Source organism: Coregonus lavaretus (assembly GCF_964263955.1).
Source record: "Coregonus lavaretus genome assembly, chromosome: 14".
NCBI lineage: Eukaryota > Metazoa > Chordata > Actinopteri > Salmoniformes > Salmonidae > Coregonus > Coregonus lavaretus.
This window is the reverse complement of record NC_140001.1, coordinates 48,021,684-48,045,734: the sequence shown is the minus strand read 5'-3', so window position 1 is coordinate 48,045,734 and position 24,051 is coordinate 48,021,684. Positions and strand designations below refer to the sequence as shown.

At 44.0% G+C, this 24,051-nt stretch overlaps 1 protein-coding gene across 2 annotated transcripts in view; it reads left to right on the top strand.

The window, feature by feature from the left end:
* The window catches only part of surf4l (surfeit 4, like), a 30,291-nt gene extending 16,856 nt beyond the window's left edge, over nt 1-13,435 (top strand). Inside the window, exons 1-5 of one of the 2 annotated variants that reach the window (XM_084177460.1) lie at nt 9,070-10,293; nt 10,881-10,957; nt 11,122-11,165; nt 11,358-11,544; nt 12,173-13,435. In XM_084177460.1, the coding sequence (XP_084033586.1) occupies nt 11,161-11,165; nt 11,358-11,544; nt 12,173-12,439 (459 nt within the window). In that variant the 5' untranslated portion in view covers nt 9,070-10,293; nt 10,881-10,957; nt 11,122-11,160 and the 3' untranslated portion in view covers nt 12,440-13,435. Of the gene's footprint in view, nt 1-9,069; nt 10,294-10,880; nt 10,958-11,121; nt 11,166-11,357; nt 11,545-12,172 lie in introns of those variants that run through there. The other variant, XM_084177459.1, reaches the window with a different exon arrangement.
* The last annotated feature ends 10,616 nt before the right edge of the window (nt 13,436-24,051 follow it).

Genomic DNA, 24,051 nt, shown 5'->3' with positions numbered 1-24,051 from the left:
GAACAGTAAGAGGCTGACATTGATAGATCTGTAAATGAAGGTGAAACAAAGTTGGCGGAGATAAGAGACATTGTTCAAACAAACCTGTGGTCGAGGTATGGAAGGAGTGAACTTCTTGTGTCAATCCTGGAAGCAGAAAAAGCCAATGATAAAGCGGCTGATGTACCTGTGGAAAGTGCCAATTTGGAGGGCTATGAAGTGCACCTCGCTCTCTTGGACAAGAGAATAAAAGAGGCCATCTCGGCAATGTCAACATGGGAGTGATGGATCCCTGTAGAATTAAAGGACGAATTAGATGGAAGAGTCAAGGACGTAAGAGCATTCTACTACAGGCTTGAGTTAAGACCTGAATTTGCCACTGCACGGACGATCAATGAGCAAGGCACAGGAGTGAAACTACTACCCCAACCGGCAACATCCACACCAATAGTGAGAATCAAGCCAATCTCTCTACCTATCTTCAATGGAAGCAAGAGAGAATATCGCAGATGGAGGAAAGACTGGGAAAGGCTACAAAAGCAGGGAGAGCCATCCGGATCAACTGAAGTTAAGAAAATTCAACTCCTGGAGAGTGTGGATGACAAAATCTCAAAAGACCTCAGACTTTCAACCTACACCACTGCCGATGACATGTTCAGAGTCCAATCGAGAACAGGTATGGCAACAAGTCAACCATCATAGTGGAAATCCTGGAAGAGCTGGAGAAGATGCCACATGTGAAAGGGAACCAACCAAGAAAGGTAATTGATCTCATAGTCAGTGGAGAAGGCTCTAGCAGATCTCACAGAGTTAGGAAACTCTGGAGCCATAAATAACCCACTGGTAATTAGATCCATTGAAAGCAAGTTGCCTGACTTCATTAAAAGAGACAGGGTGATGTTCATGGTTGAACCCAGAAACAATGTCACATCAGACAACCACTGTCATGCTCCTTGAAGTTCCTGAAAAGTCAAGAAGAAATACTAGAGAGACTCGAACAGCTCAGAACTGTGGAGAAGGTGAGAAAAATCAGATCGTTTGGACAAGAAGTATGACAGAAAGATTGCCTCAACAAAAACCACAAAGAAAGAAGAGCTTGATGAGGTATGTGGTGATAGTGGGCACAACAACAAAATCTTCTTCTGTAGAAAGTTCAAAAGACTTAAGCTATCTGAAAAGAAAACTGTATTGAGAATGCTGGGAGCATGCAGAAAATGTCTCGGATGCCATGATGAAGATGGATACTGCAGATACACTTTCCTATGCAGAAACAAAGACTGTAAAAGGGAAGGTGGTGCCCCAGACCACCATTTTTTCCTCTGCCCAAACGGAGAAGTCAAAAGAGGGGAAGAGAGAAAGTGGAAAAGACGGCAAAGGTGAAAGCAAGCTAACGGAGGAACAAGAGGAGATCTTGTCTGAACTTTCCCAGGAAATGGCAGATCGATGCAGAAAGGCTTTCACCAGCACCAACAAAACCGCAGTGACACTCGATGCTTCAGGCCAGTCTGAGATCATGATGTTGATGCAAGTCACGGCAAACGCAGGGCAGAAGATTGGGACTTTAATTGACCTTGCTTCAGACACAAACTACATTACCCATAAGGCTGCTGAAAGACTGAGGTTAAGACATGAGAAGACAACTTTAGTTGTGCATGGGGTTGGTGGTATGACCATGGAGGTGAACACACAGGTATCTCCTCAAAGCCAGAGTCAAGACACCTAAAGGGACAGAGAGAGCTCATGAAATGGTCTGCTACGGCTTGGATGAAATCGCCAGAGTGCATCAAGTAATTGAACCTGAGAAGTTGAAAAAATTATTCCCAGAAGTCAAACTTACAGAATTGGAAAGGCCAGAAGAGGTTGAACTTCTCATTAGCCACCGAGAGGGAAGACTCGCTCCCCAGAGGGTAAAAATCATCGGAGACCTCGTCTTGTGGGAGGGTCCATTGGGGAAAACAGTGGGTGGAGCACATCCCGACTTATTTGTAGAAGTGGAGGTTGCAGCATATGAGTCCAAAACACACTTCGCTCGCTCCATGAGGACAGCAGCTGTCAAATATCAAGAAATCACAAGTCCAACAACTGACACAGCCCAGCTACAGCAGGAGGATGTGACTCAGACCAAATTTACAGCTGCCAGTAACCGTGAGTTCCTTGAGTGGTGGCACTGGGACAGCATCGGAGCTGCATGTGAGCCAAGATGTGGAGGATGCCGATGTGGAAACTGTCCACCAGGAGGAAAGGAAATGACCCTGGCAGAGGAGAGGGAACTGGAGATCATTAAAGAAGGCCTCACCTACAAGAAGGGGGATGCTCACACACCGGCTCCACATTGGGATGCAAAGTATCCTTGGACGGTAGATCCAGCCTCTCTCCCGAACAACAAAAGTGCAGTCCAGGCTTGTTTCTTAAGGATGGAAAGCAACTAAGCAGAGAGCCAGACTGGAAAGTTGCATATGCTACCCAGATCCATGAAATGGTCGAGCGAGGCGTAGCCATAAAACTCACCAACAAAATCATGGACGAGTGGAACGGACCAGTGTGGTACGTAAGCCACCTGGTGGCACCAAACCCTCATTCGGTGACAACACCGGTTCGTATTGTATGGAATAGTAGCCAGAAATACAAAGGCGTGGGTATGAATGATCTTCTTCTGAAGGGACCAGACGTTCTCAACCCTATAAGAGCTGTCTTGCTGAGGTTCAGAGAAGGGACGTATGCATCTCTAGGAGACATCAAAAAGATGTACAACTCTGTATGGCTGGAGGAGCATGAGATGCATCTTCACAGGTTCCTCTGGAGGGACAGCCCAGATGAAGAGATAAGTGAATATGCAATAACCAGAGTCAACATTGGGGACAGACCTGCTGGTTACATTGCTCAGTTGGCTATGAGGGAAACAGCACGCCTGCCCAACTTTCTTCACTTGGAGGATGCGCGCAGAGTCATTGAAGAGGACAGTTATGTGGATGATCTCTTAACCTCCCAAAATGACCTGAATAAACTTGACAAGATCACAGTAAATGTCGAAGAGATCTTGAAAGCTGGAGGGTTCTTCCTCAAACCATGGGTCCGGTCAGGGCAAAGTGGGAGGCAAGGAATGGAGATGGAGGTTCTAACAAAGACACAAAGTAAAACCTTAATTCTTCCAAATCAAATGAGGGACGAAGACAACAAAGCCTTGGGTATCGGCTACCAAATGGATGAAGACAAGCTCTACATGTTAACCTCAGTTAACTTTTCCAAAAGGAAAAAGAAGATGAGAGTTGGAAAAAATCTTCTCAAGGAGGAGGTGAGAACTGAGACACCTAACCCACTGACTAGGAGGGCTCTCTTAAGCCAAGTGGCTGGACTGTACGACCCAATTGGCTTAGTTACACCTGCCAAACAGAAGGGAGCAATTATTGTTCGAAAAGCATTCCAAGAGGGAGGGGGTGGGAAACTAACCCAAGAAACCTGGGACCAACCTCTCTCAGAAAGCCTCAGAAGAAGCCATCCAGTTTTTTGAAGAATATGTGCAGCTTGGAGAGGTGAAATTCCACAGGAGCCTCACACCAGCTGGCTGGGAAGTGAAACCTTGGGGCATCACATTCTCTGATGGAAGTGACAAAACCTATGGAGCTGTGATGTACTTAAGATGGGAGACAAGTCAAGGCACTAAAGTTCGATTAGTTGAATCAAAAGCCAAGCTGACACCCCTGGATCAGAAGGGAGAAGCTGTAAAAGCTGAGATCTGTGGTGCTGTCTTCGCAGCCAGGATAAGGAAGTATGTGGAAAAGCATGCTCGAATGAAGATCGAGAGATGGTTCCATCTACTTGACAGTCAAACGGTCTTGGGAGCCATTCAAAGAGTCAGTTATGGGTACAAAACCTTTGCAAATAGAGTGGGTAAAATCCAGAAGGCTGGACAAGTGCAAGACTGGTGGTGGATCCGTGGGGATCTAAACATAGCTGACATCATAACAAGAGGGGGTGCTCCTGAAGATTTGAAGGAGAATTCCACATGGCAAAATGGACCAGAGTTCCTAAAGTGGCCAGTGGAGGAGTGGCCTATAAAATCAGCTGGAGAGGTTGCAGCTCATGCCAGGGAGAGTGTAAACAAGCTCCAGAGGAAGGCATTCTCAGGTGCATTAACAAGTGCTCAAGCAAGAAGTAGTCAGCAGAAAGAAGACCTACAAGGCACTCAGGAAAGTCAACTCTAAGCAGACTGACAGTGTACAAAGATGTGAACTCTGGGCTGCTAGTTTGTGGAGGCAGAATTCAGACATTCAACGAAGATAAGACCGCAGTGCCAGTTTTACCCTTTGAAGCATGGGTGTCTACACTGCTGGCACAAGAATCCCACAAAGCAAATCACGAGGGAGTGGCGGGAACCCTTCTCCGGATGAGGAAGAAAGCCTGGGTAAATTCAATCCAAAGGGAGACCCTGGAGATTTCCAGTTTGATGGCTACCCTTACAAAAGACTTAAACATATTCAAGCAGAGTTAAGCCATTTCTGGAAGAAGTGGAGCCAATTGGCTGGACCTAATCTGTTCATAAGGAACAAATGGCACACCAAAGAGCGAAATGTTGCTGTTGGAGATGTGGTCTGGTTGGCTGACCAAAACGCCCTAAGAGGACAGTACAAGCTGGCTAGAGTGGTCGGTGTCAATGCTGACAGCAAAGGCATCGTAAGAGATGCGCTTGTGAAGACTTTTCCCAGCTATCCTGTTCAACTCACAAAGTCAAACAGCAAAAAAGGGCCCACAAGAGCAAACGGTGAAAGAACGAAGAGGCTTCAAACCAAAATCCCAGCCACAATTCTTCATAGAGATGTCAGACGCCTTGTCATTCTACTTCCCATTGAAGAACAAACAGAGGTGTGAAGGGCTTGTGTGACCTCTCTGGATTTGAAAAAAACAGGAGCTTAAGTGGGAGGTGTTGAGCTGAATCTCAGGAGTGAGTCAAAGAACTACACTTCCCAGAGTGCACCAGCAGCAGCAAACCGGCTGCTTGTCACCTGATCAGTCATTTTCACTGATTTGGAGCACCTGTGAAGGCATGGAGGGGCTCAGTCATTCAGAAGAACACATTTCAGAGAGAAGACTCCAAGTTCAGTCACAGGTTCAGTCCAAAGACGCCAATGGTAAAAGGCTTAAATGGTTATTTAGAATGTTTATTTAAATGTTTAAACTAATTTAAGTTCATTAAAATGTTTAATTAAAATGGTAACTTTTTGTTCTGTCTTTAAAGGTTTACAACCTAATTTACTGGCTAATTTACTGGACAGACCAATCAACTGAAAGCAAACTAAAAATAAAAAAGATTGAGTCGGAAATTTGAGTTGTCCCTGTGTCCTTGTTGTTACAACCTAAATTTAAAAAACGATTACATTTAGATTTTGTCGCTGGCCGACACACAATACCCCATAATGTCAATTTGGAATTATGTTTTTTGAAATTTGTACAAATTCATTAAAAATGAAAAGCTGAAATGTCTTGAGTCAAGTATTCAACCCCTTTGTTATGGCAAGCCTAAAATAAGTTTAGGAGTCATAATATAAGTAACCTAATTTACAGTGGCTTGCGAAAGTATTCACCCCCCTTGGCATTTTTCCTATTTTGTTGCCTTTCAACCTGGAATTAAAATGGATATTTTTTTTGGGGGGGGGGGTTGTATCATTTTGATTTACACAACATGCCTACCACTTTGAAGATGCAAAATATTTTTTCTTGTGAAACAACAAGAACTTGAGCGTGCATAACTACCCCCCCCCCCCCCCCCCCCCCCAAGGTCAATATATAGCCACCTTTTTCAGCAATTATAGCTGCAAGTCTTGGGGTATGTCTCTATAAGCTTGGCAAATCTAGCCACTGGGATTTTTGCCCATTCTTCAATTTACGAACAGCACAGGAATGAAATCATCCACATGTATTGATCACATATTTACTAATGCTGCAGAAATCTGCTCTAATGCAGTATCCGCATCCATCGGATGTAGGGATCATAATATGGTAGCCATATCTAGGAAAGACAGAGTTCCAAAGGCTGGCCTAATATAGTGTATAACAGATCATACAAGAGGTTTTGTAGAGATTCCTATGTTGCAGATGTAAATAATATTTTCTGGTCTGTTGTGTGTAATGAGGAGCAACCAGACGCTGCACTTGACGCATTTATGAAATTGCTTTTTCCAGGTACTAATAAGCATGCACCCATTTAAGAAAATTACTGTTAAATCCCTGTGGATTGATGATGAATTGAAAAATGGTATGCTTGAGAGGGACGAGGCGAAAATAAGTCTGGCTACACAGCTGATCGTCAAACGTACTGTAAATTGAGAAATAATTTGACTAAACTAAACAAAAAGAAGACGCTGTACTATGAAACAATGATATAAAGAATGATCGTAAAAAGCTTTGGAACACCTTCAATGAAATTTTGGCCAAAAAGGCGAACTCGGCTCCGTCCTTCATTGAATCAGCAGACTAATTCGTCACAAAACCCACTGATATTGCCAACTACTTGAATTATTTTTTTGATTGGCAAGATTAGGAAACTTAGGCATGACATGCCAACAACAACACTCTAAACCTACCCTGTCAATTATTATCTGAGGATGATAATGGACTATATTGCCACTCCTATTTGCCATCTCTTCAATCTAAGCCTACAGGAAAAATGTTTTTCTATGTCTCACAGCAAGATATTTACGAGCAATTTAGAGCAGACCGAAATGGCTTGTCAACTTGAGCTAGCTAAGTAGCTAGCTAACATTAGCCAGCTAGCTAGCTAGGTTAACTAAGAAAACATGCAGTAATTCAACATTGACAAGCAGTAAAGATACTTATACTGAACAAAAATATAAACGCAACATGTAAAGTGAAATAAGATTGCCGAAATTGTCCATATGCACAAAACAAGTATTTCTCAACTTTTGTGCACGTCGCTGTTAGTGAGCATTACTCCTTTGCCTAGCTAATCCCTCCATCTGACAGGTGTGGCATATCAAGAAGCTGATTAAACAGCTTGATCATTACACGGGTGTGCCTTGTGCTGGGGTCAATAAAATGCCACTCTGAAATGTGCAGTTTTGTCACACAACACAATGCCACATACAGTGCATTCGGAAAGTATTCAGACATCTTTACCTTTTCCACATTTTGGTACGTTACAGCCTTATTCTAAAATTGATGAGGAAAACATTTTATGTAATACATTTTAGACTAAGGCTGTAACGTAACAATGTGGAAAAGTCAAGGGGTCTGAATACTTATGTAAATAAGGTATTTCTGTTTATTTTTAATAAATTTGCAAAAAATTCTAAACCTGTTTTTTGCTTTGTCACTATACACAATACCCCATATTGACAAAGCAAAAACAGGTTTTTAGAAATGTTTGCAAATGTATTAGAAATAAACATACCTTATTTACATAAGTATTCAGATTGCTATGGGACTCGAAATTGAGCTCAGGTGCATCCTATTTCCATTGATCATCCTTGAGATGTTTCTACAACTTGATTGGAGTCCACCTGTGGTAAATTCAATTGATTGGACATGATTTGGAAAGGCACACACCTGTCTATATAAGGTCCCACAGTTGACAGTGCATGTCAGGGCAAAAACCTAGTCATGAGGTTGAAGGAACTGTCTGTAGAGCACAGAGACAGGATTGTGTCGAGGCACAGATCTGCAGCATTGAAGGTCCCCAAGAACACAGTGGCCTCCATCATTCTTAAATGGAAGAAGTTTGGAACCACCAAGACTCTTCCTAGAGCTGCCGCCCGGCCAAACTGGACAATCTGGGGAGAAGGGCCTTGGTCAGGGAGGTAACCAAGAACCCAATGGTCACTCTGATCGACCTCCAGAGTTCCTCTGTGGAGATGGGAGAACCTTCCAGAAGGATAACCATCTCTGCAACGCTCCACCAATCAGGCCTTTATGGTAGAGTGGCCAGACGGAATCCACTCCACAGTAAAAGGCACATGACAGCCCGCTTGGAGTTTGCCAAAAGGCACATAAAGGACTCTCAGACCATGAGAAACAAGGTTTTCTGGTCTGATGAAACCAAGATTGAACTCTTTGGCCTGAACGCCAAGTGTCACGTCTGGAGGAAACCTGGCACCATCCCTACGATGAAGCATGGTGGTGGCAGCATCATGCTGTGGGGATGTTTTTCAGTGGCAGGGAATGGGAGACTAGGCAGGATAGAGGGAAAGATGAATGGAGAAAAGTACAAAGAGATCCTTGATGAAAATCTGCTTGAGAGTGCTCAGGACCTCAGACTGGGGAGAAGGTTCACCTTCCAACAGGACAACGACCCTAAGCAGACAGCCAACACAATGCAGGAGTGGCTTCGGAACGAGTCTCTGAATGTCCTTGAGTGGCCCAGCCAGAGCCAGGACTTGAACCTGATCTAACATCTCTGGAGAGACCTGAAAATAGCTGTGCAGCGACGCTCCCCATCCATCCTGACAGAGCTTGAGAGGATCTGCAGAGAAGAATGGGAGAAACTCCCCAAATACAGGTGTGCCAAGCTTGTAGCGTCATACCCAAGAAGACGCAAGGCTGTAATTGCTGCCAAAGGTTCTTCAACAAAGTACTAAGTAAAGGTTCTGAATACTTATGTAAATGTTATATTTCCGTTTTTTTATAAACGTGCAAAAATGTCTAAACCTGTTTTTTGCTTTGTCATTATGAGGTATTGTGTGTTTATTGATGAGGGGGAAAAAACTATTTAATCAATTTTAGAATAAGTCTAATGTTACAAAATGTGGAAAAAGTCAAGGGGTCTGAATACTTTCTGAATGCACTGCATGTTTTGAGGGAGCGTGCAATTGGCATGCTGACTGCAGGAATGTCCTCCAGAGAATATAATGTTCATTTCTCTAGCATTCATTTTAGAGAATTTTAGCAGTACGTCCAACCGGCCTCACAACCGCAGACAACGTGTGACCACGCCAGCCCACCACATCTGGCTTTTTCACCTGCGGGATCGTCTGAGAGCAGCCACCCGGACAGCTGATGAAACTGAGTTTGCACAACTGAAGAATTTCTGCACAAAGTGTCAGAAACCGTATCAGTTAAGCTCATCTGCGTGCTTGTCGGCTTCACAAGGGTCTTTACCTGACTGCGGTTCGGCATCGTAACCGACTTCAGTGGGAAAATGCTCACCTTTGGTGGCCACTGGCACGCTGGAGAAGTGTGGTTTTTACGGATGAATCCCGGTTTCAACTGTACCGAGCAGATTGCAGTGGGCATTGTGTGGGCGAGCGGTTTGCTGATGTCAACGTTGTGAACAGTATGCAACATGGTGGCGCTGGTGTTATGGTATGGGCAGGCATAAGCTACGGACAATGAATGCAAATAGATTGTCGAGCCATTCATCCGCCGCCATCACATGTTTCAGCATGATAATGCACAGCCCCATGTCGCAAGGATCTGTAAACAATTCCTGGAGGCTGAAAAATGTCCCAGTTCTTCCTTGGCCTGCATACTCAGATATGTCACCCATTGAGCATGTTTGGGATGCTCGGGATCGAGATGTATGACAGCGTGTTCCAGTTCCCGCCAATATCCAGCAACTTCGCACAGCCATTGAAGAGGAGTGGGACAACATTCCACAGGCCACAATCAACAGCCTGATCAACTCTATGCGAAGGAGATGTCACACTGCATGAGGCAAATGGTGGTCACACCAGATAATGACTGGTTTTCTGATCCACGCCCCTACCTCTTTTTTAAGGTATCTGTGACCAACAAATGCTTATCTGTATTCCCAGTCATGTGAAATCCATAGATTAGGGCCTAATGAATTTATTCCAATTGACTGATTTCCTTATATGAACTGTAACTCAGTAAAGTCTTTGAAATTGTTGCATGTTGCGTTTTAAAGTTTTGTTCAGTGTATAAACCAATCAAGGTAGCCGCTGAAAATATTCTTCCACTTCAAGAAGTAATTTACTAAAATAGTCTGAGCGTCATGTGTCTCACCCGACAGCATGAGGTTGGCGCCTGAAACGGATTATTTGAATCTACAGTAGGCATAAGCTGTAACTGTAAAGAAATACAGTATGTTAGGTACATTTTTACAGCAGGCTTCCAATTAGTTTACAGTATTTTTTTCAGCTTTTTACCCATAATACAGTGCAATCTACAGCATGCATGCTGTGAAACAGTTACTGTTGAAATTACAGGAAAGTCTTAGTGTAGGTGAGTTACTAAACTTTCTAGAGCAGCTAGGTTAGCTACTGAACATACTAGGACAGCTAGGTGAGTTACTGAACCTACCAAGACAATTAGGTGAGTTACTGAACCTACTAGGACAGCTAGGTGAGAGAGGCTTGTTGTGCACTATGAAGGGAATATGGTGGTGCCATTTCTGACATTGCCTGGGGAGACAATCTGCTAGTAGGGCTGGGAATTGCCAGGGACTTCACGTTATGATATTATCACGATACTTATGTGCCGAGACGATATGTATTGCAATTCTCACTATTCTATATGTATTGCAATTCGATGTTCCAATCATATTGCTCACTATGTCTGCTGCAGAGAGACGAGAAAGCATGATAAAATAAGTTTTGATCAGTCATTGAGATAAAAGTGCTGGAAACATGTTGGCTCACTATTTGAGAACAGGCTAAAGGATGAAAAATACCGGAGTTTGGATGCAAGTACAGCCTACTACCGCTTGCTAACACTACCTAGCAATCAAATATCTATAGAATATCCCGATACGTTACTGTATCGATTTTATTCCCCATCACTATCTAGCAGATGAGGGATGAGGACCCATACGGCCAGTTGCAGTTACGTTGGGCTCTGAAAACTGGCCTATGGCGGGACTGTGGGAGAGGGAGGGAGGGAGGGAGAGAGAAGTTTTATTAAGTGTTTTTGTCCATCTCCCTTTCAAACAGGTGGCTGTGTCCTTATCCTCAGTAGGAATTTTGTCCAGTATGCTTGCTTTGCATTATTTGGAATCCTTGCTTTACAGGTAAGTCTAAACTTGTTTTTCTTAATCGTATATGGCCTGAATACAGTGGAAGATTAAGCATAAAGAAACCATGCATGATACTATATTCTGTTTATAATAATCTTCATAGCTAATTAAATACCTAAGGGAAACCAGAGTCTCACTAAATCTTCTTACCATTTCAGACTATTGCCTACAGCATTTTATGGGATCTTAAATTCTTGATGAGGTGAGTCCTTTGTTTGTCTTTTTCATTTGAACCAATGAGAGCCAAGTTAGTGATCATAAGTCTTTAAACATTCCTTCCGTGAAGCACAGATCAGAGCCACACCCCTCAGCGAATGATACATCTCTCAGTGCAAAACTGCAAATACACTGCTGAACTATTTCTCTCTCTCTGCCTCCTCCTTTCCCTCTCCAGGAACCTGGCCCTGGGCGGGGGGCTCCTGCTGTTGCTAGCCGAGTCGCGCGGGGAGGGGAAGAGCATGTTTGCTGGGGTGCCGTCCATGGGAGAGCACTCGCCCAAGCAGTACATGCAGCTGGGAGGACGGGTTCTCCTGGTGCTCATGTTCATGACCCTGCTGCACTTTGACCCCAGCTTAATCTCTGTGAGTTCTGAGCTCTAGCAGATTTGGGTTCAAATCGCATTTGTTCTCTACTTTTGATTAAGCATTTGATCGAGCCTGCCCGGATGAGGGTGTTTTTTTGTTCTTTTGGGACTATTCCATTGGTTTCATTGCGAGCTCAATCAACCACCTCATGTATTTGAAAAAACATTTGATACTATTTGAACCCAGGTCTAACCTGTCTGTCAGGCAGTCAGCTTGCGGCTGGCTGCACAGATGCATACCATTAGTGTAGTTGCAGTGTATTGGCGCTGAAATGCATCTTTACATCATAATTCAAGAGATGGGTACAGGGGATGTAGTGTAGGTACATATTGTCACATAGTACTACAACTGTTATACATGAAAAACATTTGGAGTGTTATCATATCCAGTGCATTTTACGAAAGTCAATAGGGATTCAGGCACATAGTCTTTGTCCCAAATGGCACCGCATTCCCTATATATTTAAATACTTTTGACTAGGGGGGCCCTGGTCAATAGTAGTGCACTATATAAAGTAAAGGGTGCCATTTGGGACGCAGCCATATCAACATGCTTCTGTAATCCTAGCACGAGTTGGAATGAACACTGACTGCTGTCCTTACTGTATACCTACCCCTCATTTTAGATTCTGCAGAACCTGGTGGGCACAGCTCTGATCGTGCTGGTGGCAATCGGCTTCAAGACCAAGCTGGCTGCCCTCACCCTGGTGCTGTGGCTGTTTGCAGTCAACGTATACTTCAATGCCTTCTGGACGGTGCCCACCTACAAGCCCATGCACGACTTCCTCAAGTATGATTTCTTCCAGACCATGTCGGTGATCGGTGGGCTGCTGCTGATTGTTGCACTGGGGCCTGGCGGGGTGTCCATGGACGAGAAGAAGAAGTTGTGGTGAGACTCGACCCAAGTTACCAGGAACGGGACCCCCCCCCCCATGGCCTAAGCAGTACGCACCTCCTCCCTCCCCTCAGCACTGTTTCATTCTCCGTCTGTCGCACTCCCTCTCACTAACTTCTCCGGGACTGTCCTCCACAGGCACTTTTACAAATGTTTTGCAGTCTTTATTTTGCTACTGTAGCTCGTCGTGACATGGCCATCGCTCGATTTGGGGATATCCAAGACATCGCTTTTTTTATATATATTTTTGTTTAGTGACCAATTTTCTAGGTATTGTCTTTTAACGGTGTATTTGTACCATTTATATACTGTAACTGCTTCGTTTGCTATTTTTTTTGTGCATCTTTTGTCTATGCTTTCGATAATGCCAGCCCCTAACCAAAGACACAAGCCACTGTTTTAGAGGACATGTTTTACACTATTGTGTATAAATGATGGTGATTTGCTTTTGTGCTGATTTGAGAATAGATACATTACTATATTTATGGTCGGGTTTTTTCTATGAGGGGGCAAATACAGTACTTTCTATCAAATATTTTAGGTTAGGAAGGGATAAAAAAGAGTACTATTGGCAAGTCACAATTTGAAAGTTAAATGAAAAAGCATGATAGCTGCTTTTTTTTGTATTTGTCTTAGTAGTTCTATTTGTGTGCCTATTCAAATGCCTTGTAGACTCCCATGAACACCTCAGGCCTATCCATCTCATGTACAGACATTTTCACATGAGGGGATTTCTATTCTGTTCTTTATTTTGTCACAAGTATAATGATTCCTCATTGCCTGTTAAACTATTCCATATGACAAATGTGAGTGCTGTCAGTTGAGTCCAACGTTTACAATTGGTTAATTATAGTATTCTATGTCATCCAGCACAACAGGGCAATTTAGCTTTATCATTGGTCTCACTGTGTTCTTCCATTTAAAAAAAATAATGATTTTCTATTGTTTTTGTTTATAAATTATAAACAAAAGAATAAACTCTGTGTTTATTATGGCTAAATGTGTAGATTGGCTGTGTTTCCGTGCAATTCTTTTCCACCATGAATCTCAAGGCTCCCATGATAACAGGAAATAATTGACATTTTGAGGGCAATCTAAAAGTATGATTTTTCACTGCCCTCAAACTCATGACTGCTAGATATTCCACTATTCAGTTTCATGATAGGTGAATTGAACATCTTGTTAGTTGAATCAAATATTTCAAATGCACTATAAAGACCTGAGTTGATAACCGCATACATGTTACATTTTTATTCTAGTTCAAACCATAATCTTTTTTAAATTTGTAGCTCAACTGTTATAATCTTTTAGTTGTGCCATCTAGTGGATAAATCTGAGAAGTTAGGGCCACAGTGGTTTTATTGGCATAACTGAGTAGCCTGAGTCCTCCCACTGACTCAATACTAGCAATCAGCAGTTCCTGTCAACGCGGACCCTGAGGAACACTGCGGAAGAGACCATGAGGGGGCATCAGTCTAGGTCGGTGACCTCCTCCCAGGCTCAGTCTCTTTGTCATCACCTTTCAAGAAGGAGTCCGTTTTGTGGTCCAGTAGCGTACACAAGGCTGCTTCACCATGATCGACTGACCTGACGACGTCACCTTTTCTGAACTGACAGCTTCTCTTGGCACCAGGCAGATGAGGCGGGCGTTGTGTGGCCTGTTGAACTCCACTATAGCAATGCCGTGCCATACCAGCCCTTGTGCTGAAACAGAGGGCTAAACAGGTTGACTGCTGGAGCTGAGCGAAAGGGTTTCGGCAGGAGCTCCCATAGGGCCGCATTCCCCACCCAGAAGCTGAGGGGCTGCCTTTCACCCAGGTAATACTACAGCATGGCCAGCATGTCGTGGAACCTCTCCACCAAGTAGGCCCAGTCCTGGGGCTCACCGCGCACCTGCAGCAGGTGTAACAGTACCGTCTTCAGGTGGTAGGAGCTCAGGAAGATGACCACCCAAGTGGCGAAGGGAGATAAGATAATGTCTTTATTATCCCCATGGGGTCATTGTCTGTGTTTTTATGTAGAGCCGCAACCAAGATAAAGGACATATACAGGTAGAAAGTGCAGTTCTTGAGCAATCAATACACTTTATACACTATACACAACAGAACACTGACAACTACTATGTTCGCTGTAAGTCAGGAGCCTTGTTACTGCTGGGACAAAGGATCGTTCTGCCCTGTAACGTCTCCCCTAGCGGAATAGCTCAAACTTCTGATAAAGAGAATGTCTGAGGTCCATCATTTATTTGCCAGCTTTTGGGAAGGCTCTTATATCATAAATGACCACCAGACCTGTCTGCTTGAACCCTAGCACCTTACTAGCAGAGCTAACAATTTTTCTTAACATATTTCTCTGAGACAGTATTTCCGTACCAGCAGATGATACAATATGTTAAGACACTTTCAATGAATGACTTGTAAAACAGTGACAATAGAACACGATCAACATTAAAAAGTATAGCCTTTGCTGTGCTTGCTTATAAATCTGTTCAGTGCATTCTCCCCACTGTAGCTTGTGGTCAAGTACAACACAAGTATTTATACTCCTCCACTACCTCTGTCTTGTCCCTTGTCAGTGGGGAAGGTGTTAAATTTTTCCTGAAGTCTATCCCTCTTTGGTCTTTTTTGTGTTGAGCACTAACTTCAAAAAGTCCTCCAAGACTGGCCAATGCTTCTCATCCTGGAGTAGACTGACCAGTGCTGAGCCTGTGTCCTCTGCAAACTTGTCTACCAGGATGTCTACCAGGATAGGAGCTTTTACAAGATGTACAACAGTGGAGAAAGCACACAGCCTTGAGGAGATCCCATGCTAGTGGCGCGCTTGTTCGACATCCACTGTCCCACCTTGACCTGCTGTGTCCTATTGCTAAGGAAATCAAGGATCCACAGCACCAAGCCTCCATCCAATGAGAAATTGTCTATCAGCCTCTGGGCCAAGGTGGAGGGCTGGATAGCGGCCGGTATAGAAAGGACAGGATCTCCAGGCACAGTGTGTGACGTTGCACAGGAAGAAGTCCTCGCCAGTACTCCGCTTCGGGCCACCACGCACATGTCTGAGTCGGGCACGCGCACAGCCGGCACTACGTTGATGTGCAGGGCCACTCTCTGCCCCAAAAGCTGAACTTCACTCCCACCCTGAACACCCAGGCCCGTCGGAGTGCCGCCCCCAGCCAGCTGAGCAGCCGCACAGGCTCCATATACTGGTTGAGCATCAGGCACTCCTCCAGCATATAGTAGACCCTCCTTGATCCGCTGCACCTGCATGCGCTCCACGAAGTCTGAGAGCAGGCTCAAGCTGGTCTCGGAGCATTTCATATTATTCAGTACGTAAATCCAAGACACTCAATTTAGGATGATATGTTATGTTTCGTATGGTATGTATTAATTTGTGGATGTCCATCACCTATTTCATATATGTTACGAATGACAATTCGTATTATATGTTACGAATTTTCTAAACGTACAATATGTTACGAATTCTAGCTGACTGGCTAACGTTAGCTAGGCTACGGGTTAGGGTTAAGTTTAGGAATTTGGTTAAAGGGATACGGTTAGGGTTGGGGGAAGGGCTAGCTAAAAGGGTTAGGATTAGCTAACATGCTAAGTAGATGCAAAGTAGATAAAAAGTAGTAAGTAGTTGAACAATTTCTAAAAGGCTAAAGTTGTCCATGACGAGCTTCGAACTTACAACCTTTGGGTTGCTAGACATTTACGTTATATGCCCACCCATCCACCCATGCCTTAAGTATCTGTCTTAACCATACCAAACATAACACATACTAATTTGAGCGTTGCGGATTTACGTTTATTATGTTATGTCTAGTCTATGAGACTAGGCTGGGGAGCTGGCCTCGGTCTAGGTGGGTATAATGTCTGCAGAAACCAACAGGGGAGTTCATGATAACGATGACATCATTCACAGGTACCTGGTCCCCCCAGCTGATACCCCAGCCCTCAAACATACCACCCACACCCCTCCCCTGCAGTACTACCTGGCAAAAGCTTCCGAAAGTCTGCACCCTATTGAGCAATGAGTCAATCAACCCAGTGACCATTACATTAGTTATTTGGAGGGTCTCTTCGCCCTTTATACATCTGGGTTGCAAAGAAATCCTGGATCTCTAAATGAGACAATTCCTCATCTTGCTCTACATCAGTCTCTGACCATCCCACAGGGAGCCCAGCTGCATTTGATTCTTGGAAAAAATGATATTTCACTTTACGTTTCATCCATTTCTATCTCTTTTTCCTCCTTCTCGTCCATTGCTTTCCACTTCCGCTTTTTTTCTTCTTCTCAGAGCACATGAAATCATACTCTAGAATCCCAATGCCGCATACAAGCAACCACTCCCAAGGTCCCTCATTCACCAGAGCTGCGATCCATCCTCCTATCAGCAAGAGGGAAGACAAGTGGCGAGAACGCATCCTATACGTGCAAGATGAAACTGTCTCTAAATAGTACTGTACATGTTTTATTATTCCATGCCTCACCATTAATTTAATTATTGTCAAATATTAACAAAGGGCTTTCCATTCGGTTTTGATATTAACATTTAGTCATCATTATTATTATTGCAACCAACCATTTTTTGGTACAGTTACAGTGGGGAAAAAAAGTATTTAGTCAGCCACCAATTGTGCATGTTCTCCCACTTAAAAAGATGAGAGAGGCCTGTAATTTTCATCATAGGTACACGTCAACTATGACAGACAAAATGAGAAAAGAAATTCCAGAAAATCACATTGTAGGATTTTTAATGCATTTATTTGCAAATTATGGTGGAAAATAAGTATTTGGTCAATAACAAAAAAGTTTCTCAATACTTTGTTATATACCCTTTGTTGGCAATGACACAGGTCAAACGTTTTCTGTAAGTCTTCACAAGGTTTTCACACACTGTTGCTGGTATTTTGGCCCATTCCTCCATGCAGATCTCCTCTAGAGCAGTGATGTTTTGGGGCTGTCGCTGGGCAACACGGATTTTCAAATTCTCCAAAGATTTTCTATGGGGTTGAGATCTGGAGACTGGCTAGGCCACTCCAGGACCTTGAAATGCTTCTTACGAAGCCACTCCTTCGTTGCCCGGGCGGTGTGTTTGGGATCATTGTCATGCTGAAAGACCCAGCCACGTTTCATCTTCAATGCCCTTGCTGATGGAAGGAGGTTTTCACTCCAAATCTCACGATACATGGCCCCATTCATTCTTTCCTTTACACGGATCAGTCGTCCTGGTCCCTTTGCAGAAAAACAGCCCCAAAGCAAGATGTTTCCATCCCCATGCTTCACAGTAGGTATGGTGTTCTTTGGATGCAACTCAGCATTCTTTGTACTCCAAACACGACGAGTTGAGTTTTTACCAAAAAGTTATATTTTGGTTTCATCTGACCATATGACAATCTCCCAATCCTCTTCTGGATCATCCAAATGCACTCTAGAAAACTTCAGACGGGCCTGGACATGTACTGGCTTAAGCAGGGGGACACAGCAGGATTTGAGTCCCTGGCGGCGTAGTGTGTTACTGATGGTAGGCTTTGTTACTTTGGTCCCAGCTCTCTGCAGGTCATTCACTAGGTCCCCCCGTGTGGTTCTGGGATTTTTGCTCACCGTTCTTGTGATCATTTTGACCCCACGGGGTGAGATCTTGCGTGGAGCCCCAGATCGAGGGAGATTATCAGTGGTGTTGTATGTCTTCCATTTCCTAATAATTGCTCCCACAGTTGATTTCTTCAAACCAAGCTGCTTACCTATTGCAGATTCAGTCTTCCCAGCCTGGTGCAGGTCTACAATTTTGTTTCTGGTGTCCTTTGACAGCTCTTTGGTCTTGGCCATAGTGGAGTTTGGAGTGTGACTGTTTGAGGTTGTGGACAGGTGTATTTTATACTGATAACAAGTTCAAACAGGTGCCATTAATACAGGAAACGAGGGGAGGACAGAGGAGCCTCTTAAAGAAGAAGTTACAGGTCTGTGAGAGCCAGAAATCTTGCTTGTTTGTAGGTGACCAAATACTTATTTTCCACCATAATTTGCAAATAAATTCATTAAAAATCCTACAATGTGATTTTCTGGATTTTTTTCCCTCAATTTGTCTGTCATAGTTGACGTGTACCTATGATGAAAATTACAGGCATCTCTCATCTTTTTAAGTGGGAGAACTTGCACAATTGGTGGCTGACTAAATACTTTTTTTCCCCACTGTATATTGTTTACAAACAAGCTTATATTTTATATTGCATCCTATTCTAACTCTTTTAATCAATGGCATCAACATATTGCAAAACCAATTAACCGACTAATCAACAGACTTGCAAAACCAAATAATAAATATGTACAAAAGCCACAGATTTTGAAAAACAGTATCTTCTACTATGTCAAAATTGTGCATGGTATGTACATTTAGTATAGTTTTTCAACCAATCCTGTGCATTTTTGTTGAAAATTTAAAATATTGAAACTACTGAAAACTGAAACAAACAAATGGATCAATCCCGCTTTTCAAGCCTGCAGAAGGCGTGTGGTGGTGGCATGGTAAATCCGGCTCTACTATGGTCATGCTTGAGGTGGTCTCCCACAGCTCTGCGTATGTCATGTTCTGTGGCCTTGCAGATTTCTTGACTGCCGCAGCAACACAAAAATAAACCCATTTAGTTATATTATATAAAACACTCAAAGTAATGGATATGGAGCATCTATGGCCTCGGATACACCCGGCACTTAAATGAGACTTCTGTCATCCGATCACTCCAAGCTGCATTAGGTCTGGATGCACGAAAGTCACATTGTGCTTGCATTAGGTTCAGATCTGCCAGGATGGGCATTGTGTTCAGAATTTGACATAGTCAGGCCACCGAATATGCATAAACAATGTAAAGAGATGGGTGAATGAGTGGGGAAAAGTAAACTCAGCAAAAAAAGAAACGTCCCTTTTTCAGGACCCTGTCTTTCAAAGATCATTCGTAAAAATCCAAATAACTTCACAGATCTTCATTGTAAAGGGTTTAAACACTGTTTCCCATGCTTATTCAATGAACCATAAACAATTAATGAACATGCACCTGTGGAACGGTCGTTAAGACACTAACAGCTTACAGACGGTAGGCAATTAAGGTCACAGTTATGAAAACTTAGGACACTAAAGAGGCCTTTCTACTGACTCTCAAAAACACCAAAAGAAAGATGCCCAGGGTCCCTGCTCATTTGCGTGAACGTGCCTTAGGCATGCTACAAGGAGACATGAGGACTGCAGATGTGGCCAGGGCAATAAATAGCAATGTCCGTACTGTCAGACGCCTAAGACAGAGCTACAGGGAGACAAGACGGACAGCTGATCGTCCTCGCAGTGGCAGACCACGTGTAACAACACCTGCACAGGATCGGTACATCCGAACATCACACCTGCGGGACAGGTACAGGATGGCAACAATAACTGCCCGAGTTACACCAGGAACGCACAATCCCTTCATCTCAACGCTGTGTGTTACAGGGAAGACATCCTCCTCCCTCATGTGGTACCCTTCCTGCAGGCTCATCCTGATATGACTCTCCAGTATGACAATGCCACCAGCCATACTGCTCGTTCTGTGCGTAATTTCCTGCAAGACAGGAATGTAAGTGTTCTGCCATGGCCAGTGAAGAGCCCGGATCTCAATCCCATTGAGCACATCTGGGACCGGTTGAATCGGAGGGTGAGGGCTAGGGCCATTCCCCCCAGAAATGTCCGGGAACTTGCAGGTGCCTTGGTGGAAGAGTGGGGTAACATCTCACAGCAAGAACTGGCTAATCTGGTGCAGTCCATGAGGAGGAAATGCACTGCAGTACTTAATGCAGCTGGTGGCCACACCAGATACTGACTGTTACTTTTGATTTTGACCCCCCCTTTGTTCATGGACACATTATTCCATTTATGTTAGTCACATGTCTATGGAACCTGTTCAGTTTATGTCTCAGTTGTTGATTCTTGTTATGTTCATACAAATATTTACACGTTAGGTTTGCTGAAAATAAACGCAGTTGACAGTGAGGACGTTTCTTTTTTTGCTGAGTTTACATTCTACACAAATTACTTTCATAATAACAGAACAAATCTGTGTGACTGAGGGGAAATAAACTTGAACATACACTACATGATCAAAAGTGTGTGGACACCTGCTCGTCGAACACCTCATTCCAAAATCATGGGCATTAATTTGGACTTGGTCCCCCCTTTGCTGCTATAACAGCCTCCACTCTTCTGGGAAGGCTTTCCACTAGATGTTGGAACATTGCTGTGGGGACTTGCTCCCATTCAGCCACAAGAGCATTAGTCAGGTCGGGCACTGATGTCAGGAGATTAGGCCTGGCTCGCAGTCTGCGTTCCAATTCATCCCAAAGGTGTTCAATTGGGTTGAGGTCAGGGCTCTGTGCAGGACAGTCAAGTTCTTCCACACCGATCTCGACAAACCATTTCTGTATGGACCACACTTTGTGCACGGGAGCATTGTCATGCTGAAACAGGAAAGGGCCTACCCCAAACTGTTGCCACAAAGTTGGAAACACAGAATTGTCTAGAATGTCATTGTACGCTGTAGTGTTAAGATTTCCTTTCACTGGAACTAAGGAGCCTGAACCATGAAAAACAGCCCCCGACTATTATTCCTCCTACACCAAACTGTATAGTTGGCACTATGCATTGGGGCAGGTAGCGTTCTCCTGGCATCCGCCAAACTCAGATTAGTCCGTCGGACTTCCAGATGGTGAAGCATGATTCATCATGCCAGAGAACACGTTTCCACCACTCCAGATTCCAATAGCAGCGAACATTACACATCTCCAGCCGACGCTTGGCATTGCGCATGTTGATCTTAGGCTTGTGTGCGGCTGCTTGGCCATGGAAACCCATTTCATGAAGCTCCCGACGAACAGTTATTGTGCTGACGTTGCTTCCAGAGGCAGTTTGGAACTCGGTAGTGAGTGTTGCAACCGAGGACAGACGATTTTTACGCGCTTCAGCACTCGGCGGTCCCATTCTGTGAGCTTGTGTGGCCTACCACTTCGCGGCTGGGCCGTTTTTGCTCCTAGACGTTTCCACTTCACAATAACAGCACTTACAGTTGACCGGGGCAGCTCTTTGACAAACTGACTTTTTGGAAAGGTGGCGTCCTATGACAGTGCCACGTTGAAAGTCACTGAGCTCTTCAGTAAGGCCTTCTACTGCCAATGTTTGTCTATGGAGAGTGCATGGCTGTGTGCTCGATTTTATACACCGGTCAGCAACGGGTGTGGCTGAAATAGAAGAATCCACTAATTTGAAGGGGTGTCCACATACTTTTGTATATATAGTGTAGATGATGGAACATATTCCTTATGTGATGAACCGCTAATGGGATATAAATATTTAACATCTAAACCATGTGTGATCTCTCACCTCTCTGGCTGTGGAAGTGTTCTTCCTAACCAGTCCCTCAACAGCTCTGAGACTAAGCTCCACCCTCACTGGGTCTCATAGGAGAGGAAGGCTGTGGAGAGATGGAGGGATGAAAAGATGAATGGATCAATCATTCAACAAGTCAGTAAAATAAAGACAGTGTTGATAGGTTTAAAATGGCCATCTCCCACCCATGGGGAGACCTACTGTATATACTGTATCTTACGCTCCAGACAGTCTGACGTAGCGAGGCGGGCGGCTCATCTCCTGGTCAGCTGACATGTCGTAGGGGGTGAGCGAATACAGCCATTCACACACAGGACAGGAACATAGAGCCTAGTTAAAACAACACTACAATTTTTACATTACATTTTAGTCATTTAGCAGACGCTCTTATCCAGAGAGACTTACAGTTAGTGAATACATATATATTTTTTTTTTCATACTGGTCCCCCGTGGGAATTGAACCCACAACCCTGCCGTTGCAAACGCCATGCTCTATCAACTGAGCTACATCCCTGCCGGCCATTCCCTCCCCTACCCTGGACAACTGCCCATGAGTCTCCCGGTCGCGGCCGGCTGCGACAGAGCCTGGATTCGAACCAGGATCTCTAGTGGCACAGCTAGCACTGCGATGCAGTGCCTTAGACCACTGCGCCACTCAGGAGATATACCATGCCTTCTTAACTAGCCATGGGAAGATTAATTCAGTTGTAATGATTTTAATTCAATATTAAATGTATTGTCACAGACAACATTATGCTCATAAATGTAGTGTATAACAAGAGGTTTTAAAGAGTGTTATGGGTTTGATTATGATAATGCTATCTCAGTCTGGGTCAGCTCCTGATTTCTGGGCCACTGAAGCAGCCTGGGATGGTACTGCCTGACAGCGTACAGTCTGCCCTTTGACCTCTTGAGGAAGATCCAATCTGTCATCAAGTGGCTTCGTTTCTTCATCAGACAGTCGAGTCATCAGTGAGAGCAGCTCCTTGGTTTCCTCATCCTGCTCAAACTGAGGGAGAGAAACAACACTGAACACACGCCCTTCCCTGTGTCCTAACACAGGACTCATAACAAGGCAGTCATAGCCTACTGTAGGGGTGCACCTCAAAAGTCTACAGTGGCTTCCTCTAGCTCCTTTCTTTCATTTGCACTGATCTGAACAGCAGATAGGTGAAATAATGATGGTATTTGTTTTCACCCGTCCAGTTCTTTCAGATCAGTATGAGCAGAGAACAGAAAACAGTGACAGTGAGCCACTTCAGACTATTGAGATGCACCCAAAACCTTGGTGACATATATAGTATCTGAAGATTATGCCTTTGTTAAATGTTTTTCATGAAGAAATGGAATGTTGGTTGTGTTAGTAGCAAGAGGGAATGTTTTGGGTGTAACGCCACATCCAGCAGACCGGAAGTGTCTTGGAGACTGGGGATTGGTCAGAAGAGGTCAGTTTCATTGTTTATAAATAAGGGGGTTAGGCGAGGAAGACGTCAGAACGGCCATAGCAATCTGGGGAGCCGTTCTCTGGACATCGCGGGTCTGTACCTATGCTGTAAACTCGTGATTTTAATAAAAGCCTCTCACACGATGCAGCATAACGGACTCTGTGTTGACAGCAATAATTGCCACCACTCATCAGATACGACATAATGGCGCCCAACGTGGGGCTGGGTTTGCGTCTCTTCCTTGTTTCAGTCAATCACCGGGCTAACTCTCTCTGAAGCATGGCCGAAAAAAGGGTGAGTGTTCTTACCGCTTCGGAGTTTGTTAGATTGGATATGACTTGTGTACACTGAAGAGATGTTCCATTATGACCTGGCCTCGGTGGCGTTGTTGCTGGTCGACTGGAGTCTGCTAAAATGTTATTTCATTGGTAACTATGGGCAATGACAAATTTAGAGCAAAAGGAACGGTAGAAGTTTATATTTCATTGGTAACGATAGACAATGAGGATTTAGAGCATTAAAATGTTATTTCATTGGTAACGAGTGGCAATGAGAAATTTAGGGGAAAAAATGATGAGGTTATTTCATTGGTAACTATGGGCAATGATGAGGTTATTTCATTGGTAACTATGGGCAATGATGAGGTTATTTCATTGGTAACTATGGGCAATGATAAGGTTATATTTCATTGGTAACTATGGGCAATGATAAGGTTATATTTCATTGGTAACGGGTGACAATGGTTGGTAAATTCAGATA